Here is a 4,387-nt window from a genome sequence, read left to right as displayed (position 1 = left end):
GTCCCAGCTACTTGGGAGGCTGAGGCAGAAGACTCGCTTGAGCCCAGGAGTTGGAGGTTGCTGTGAGCTGTGATGCTACCACACTCTACCCAAGGGGACAGCTTGAGGTTCTGTCTCAAAAAAAAAGAAAACAAAGACTATTTTATTCATTTTTAATACTTTATCAATGTGTTAATAACAATGTTTGGCACATTTTAGGTAAATAATAAATGATTGCAAGTATAACCAAGCAGAATGTAAAAATCTTTGCTCTTATTTCTTGTAGAGGAACTTAAACTTCAAGTCACATTGCTAAATATATCCACAAAAACTTAATTTTGTATCTGTTGCCTAGATTCATCCTCTGAGCTCAGCCCATATATCTGTCTATAGATTTCTTTGTCTGGATGTACCACAATCACTTCGATTTCAACTTGTTCAAACCATAATCACTATCTACGCTCTATTTATGGTCTTCCACTAGTATCTCCTTATGTAACCCTACACAAGTCACTTAACTTTTAAATCATTTGGGGGCTCATTTCTTCATCTGCCAAATGAGGAGCCTGGCAATTAAATAATGAAATCAAAAGGGAAAGCACAAATGAAATTTTAATTTCAAACAAAAGCAAAAGAGTAAGAGACAGGAGCTGCCCAGAGTCTCAGAAAGGGCAGTATGGTCAAGAAATAACTACTCTGGCTCAGCGCCCATAGCACCAGGGTGGCAGGTTTGAACCTGGCCCAGGTCAACTAAACAAATGCAACAAAAAAATAGCCAGGCATTGTGGTGGGTGTCTGTAGTCCCAGCTCCTCAGGAGTCTTAGGCAAGAGAATTGCTTAAGCCCAAGAGTTTGAGGTTGCTATGAGCTGGGGCACCACAGCACTCTACTAAGGGCAACATAGCAAGAAAGAAAAAAAAAAAGAAAAAGAAAGAACTACTCTGTCCTCTTCTCCAGGGTTCACTAACTTTCCAACAGAATTTTTAAAAGGGAAGATGGAGGAAGCTTCTTACCTGAATGGCTATTAGTTAATGGCTACCATAGACACATATTGGTAGGCTAAAATGCCTGAAATATATATTTTGAGACAGGGTCTCACTTTTTGCCTATGATACAATGGCATCACAGCTCCCCTCAAATTCCAAGGCGCAAGAGATGCTCCCGGCTCATCCTCCCAAGGAGCTGACTACAGGCACACACCACCACACCCAGCTAATACTTCTACTTTTTATAGCGAGGGGGTTTCACTATATGTTGCTCAGACCAGTCTGGAACTCCTGGCTTCAAGCGTCCTGCCTCAGCCTCCCAAAGTGCTAGGACTATGTGATGTAGATATTGATTACTCCAACTGCAAGCATTTTTGAAGAATATATTGCTTAACTTCCCATGGCAAAGGGGACAGTTTATATTATTATTTCAGCAACAGTCTTTAAACATTTTTCTATTAAAAGTATTATCTTTATGAAACAAAGGCAGGTGTCACTCAACCAATTCGGAATATTTAAGCTGTTGGTTTATAAAATCAATGAATAGCAGATAGTCTCTCCTTCAGAAATACCTGCAGAAGAGCGCTAAAAATATCTATCCTGAATTTTAGAACCAAGCGTCCACTATGTCAGTTCCTCCTGTATTTTTTTTTAAGAGTGGGTTGGCACAGAGGGTATGTTCCACCTCCCTTTGGGGTGAAGGTGACTACCATTGTAACCGGTAACGCCAAGGAACTGATATCAGGATCTGTAGATTGCCTTTCAGGTAACTTGTATCTCAACGTTTTCATGGGAAGTGGTAGTTAATTCCGGGGTAGTTAATACCCTATTAGAAAAGGGCTTGTTGCAGAAAAATTAAGTCTCTTTCACCTCGGGCACAAAACTCCAGATCACCCCGGCTCCGCGGGCAGGCGGGCGGCACCGAGGGAGCCGGGCAAGCGCCGGGGCAGGGCAGGTGGGGACAGCCGGCCACTCTGTCACCTGAGTTAATTTCCCAATCTCCGTTTTCCTTTGTAAAATAGCGACAAAAAGAGTGTTTACCTCCTCGTGTTGTTTTTAGTATTAAATGAGACCTCTGCAGAAGGCGCTTAGCACAGCTGTCAGCGGTAAGTAAACTTTAATTACCACTATTTACTATTTATTTATTTATCTTTTTATTTATCTTAAAAGATAAACCGGCTACCTCTCACACCCGCACCGCGCCAGAGCGCAAAAACCTGACGGGCAATGATTACCAGTAATATTTAGCTCTCAGTTACTGACCCGAACCTTTCTGCCCCTTGCTCCCTCACAAGACTTGCAGGTTAAAACGCCTCCGGTCCGCTTGGATGCACTCGCCCGCCTGGACACACCCCAGGCTCTGACCGGGCAGGACGGCCGCCTCGCCTCACGCCACCTCAGCCCACGCGCCAGCCTTCCCGCCTCTGCCTGAGCAGCCAGCGGGGCACCACGTGACCTCTGGCCACGCCCCCCCGGCTGCCCCGCCTTCCGGCCTCACGCTGCGTTACGTGATCGCGGCTCCCGACCCGCGGCCTGCTTGGTTCTTCCCCACGGTAGTGGATTTCGCCAGCGGCGGGACCCTGAGGCGGAGATGGCTGCCGTGCTGCAGCATATCGAGCGACTGTCCAGTCGAGTGGTGCGTGTGTTGGGCTGTAACCCGGGTCCTATGACCCTGCAGGGCACCAACACCTACCTAGTGGGGACCGGCCCCAGGTAAACTCCTTCCCCCGTCCCCCAGCGTCCACACTCGCGGCGGGACCTGCAGAGCAGGGGCTGTGACGACCGATGGCCCCCGGCCGAGCGGCTGTGCGCGTGCAGCGGAGAAAGCGGCGTCCTGCCCCGGACTGCCCCCGCGCGCAACCACAGCACGACCGCCCAGGGCGGTCACTTCTCCAACTTTGAGAGAAGTAATGAAAAACTTAACTTCCTGTTTTGAAACCTGATTTGCTTTACTTGGCGTTTGAATGTCGGCGTGTTTAACCTGTTAAAAATTAGGTTGTCCGGGAGCTAAATCCGGGAGAGGGTTTACTTCGCTCTCTTGACTTTCCCAGATTACCCGGAGTGTAGGGTCCTTTCGCGGTGCCGAGGCCAGTTCCTTAACTCAGCAGCAGAGGGCAGGACTTTCTTGGCTTCCACATTACTTGAGTCTGTGAATCCCTACAGGGCCCCCTACACCTGTGGAAAAGAGGAGCTGTCCGCATCGAGTATTGGTTTTAGTTACAATCTGGTGTGAGCTCATTGTTTTGCAGACAGCACACGGTACTAGTATTTCTGAGAAGATACTTTCCCTTTTGTTCAGCTGCATTCTGTTTTAATGGACTTATGCAGAAATGGGAGACTTGGTTTACTGCACAGTATGTCTTAGTAGGAATTGAGCAAGATTAAAAGAAGATGTAGATCCTCTGGGATATAGAATTTAATTATGCAGTCAGGACATTACAAGTATTTTTTGAAAATATAATTGAGGACTGGGCGCAGTGGTTCACGCCTGTAATCCCAGCACTTTGGGAGGTCAAAGCAGGAGCAGAGCCAGCCCTCTTCTCACCTGTAGTCCCAGCAATTTGGGAGGCTGAGGTAATAAATCGCTTGATCCTGGGAGATGAAGGTGCAGTGAGCTATGATGACACAGCTCCACTTGAGACTAGGGGACAGAGTGAGACCCTACCTCAAAAAAAAGAAAGAAAGTATAATTGTTACTAAAAACAGTTTAATAAGTATAGCTCATTGAGTTTTCACTGGAAATAGCTACTCTATTTGCCTTTTCCCATTATGTAAGAATTTTAGAAACAGCAGAATGGAAGAGCAGGCAAAAGGTTAAGGCTGAGTAAACAAAGTAGGGTCAGGTAGGTACAAGAGCTTTAAGGCTGCCTCCAGATCTGAGAAGAGAGAGAATTAAGCATAAGAATTGCCAGCTCCTCAGGGTATCGTCTTGTCTGGGACTCCCTCAACCAGCTAAATCCACAGGCATTCTCTCCAACCTGTGTTATCTTAAACTAGTTCTAAAGTCAGTATTGCAGGTGAAAACTGGCATTTAGTCACAGTTACCCTAGAAAGTCTCTTAGGAGAACACCATATTGGAGATCAATGTACTGTCATAATAAGTTCAGCACAACCTACTTTTCTTCCAGCGTTGAAACAGATGGTTGGTTCTGTTTGAAAACCAGATGAAGTTGGTTTGCATTTAGGGGCTATGTTGTGTGAAAAATGCTTACTGTGTTTTCAAACACTGGAATCACACTCAACATAGCAAAGTGCTTGTCCTAAAAGAGACCTAAAGGACCTGAAACTGGGAAGAGCCAATTCATTATCTTCCATCTTAAACTACTTAACACTATTACCTAAATCATGGAGTAGAATAGCTAGTAGATTCATTTGCATATATGTTAATAATTTTTCCATATGGTTGAGCTGGACTAAATGAGT

General features: G+C 45.7%; 1 protein-coding gene and 1 long non-coding RNA gene across 2 annotated transcripts in view; both read left to right on the top strand.

The window, feature by feature from the left end:
* Positions 1–1,683: 1,683 nt before the first annotated feature.
* Positions 1,684–2,328, top strand: LOC111727585. Its single transcript, XR_002775105.1, has 3 exons — positions 1,684–1,730; positions 1,987–2,070; positions 2,268–2,328. It is a non-coding gene; the product is annotated as an uncharacterized LOC111727585 (long non-coding RNA).
* Positions 2,329–2,459: 131 nt separating this feature from the next.
* The window catches only part of LACTB2 (lactamase beta 2), a 33,120-nt gene continuing 31,192 nt past the window's right edge, over positions 2,460–4,387 (top strand). The window contains exon 1 of the mRNA XM_012809801.2: positions 2,460–2,677. Coding sequence (XP_012665255.2) covers positions 2,556–2,677 — 122 coding nt within the window. The 5' untranslated portion in view covers positions 2,460–2,555. The remainder of the gene's footprint in view (positions 2,678–4,387) is intronic.

This window comes from Otolemur garnettii, unplaced genomic scaffold, assembly GCF_000181295.1.
Source record: "Otolemur garnettii isolate 467f Iridium unplaced genomic scaffold, OtoGar3 scaffold00113, whole genome shotgun sequence".
NCBI lineage: Eukaryota > Metazoa > Chordata > Mammalia > Primates > Galagidae > Otolemur > Otolemur garnettii.
The sequence above is the reverse complement of the archived record's forward strand: the minus strand, read 5'-3'. Positions and strand labels throughout refer to the sequence as shown.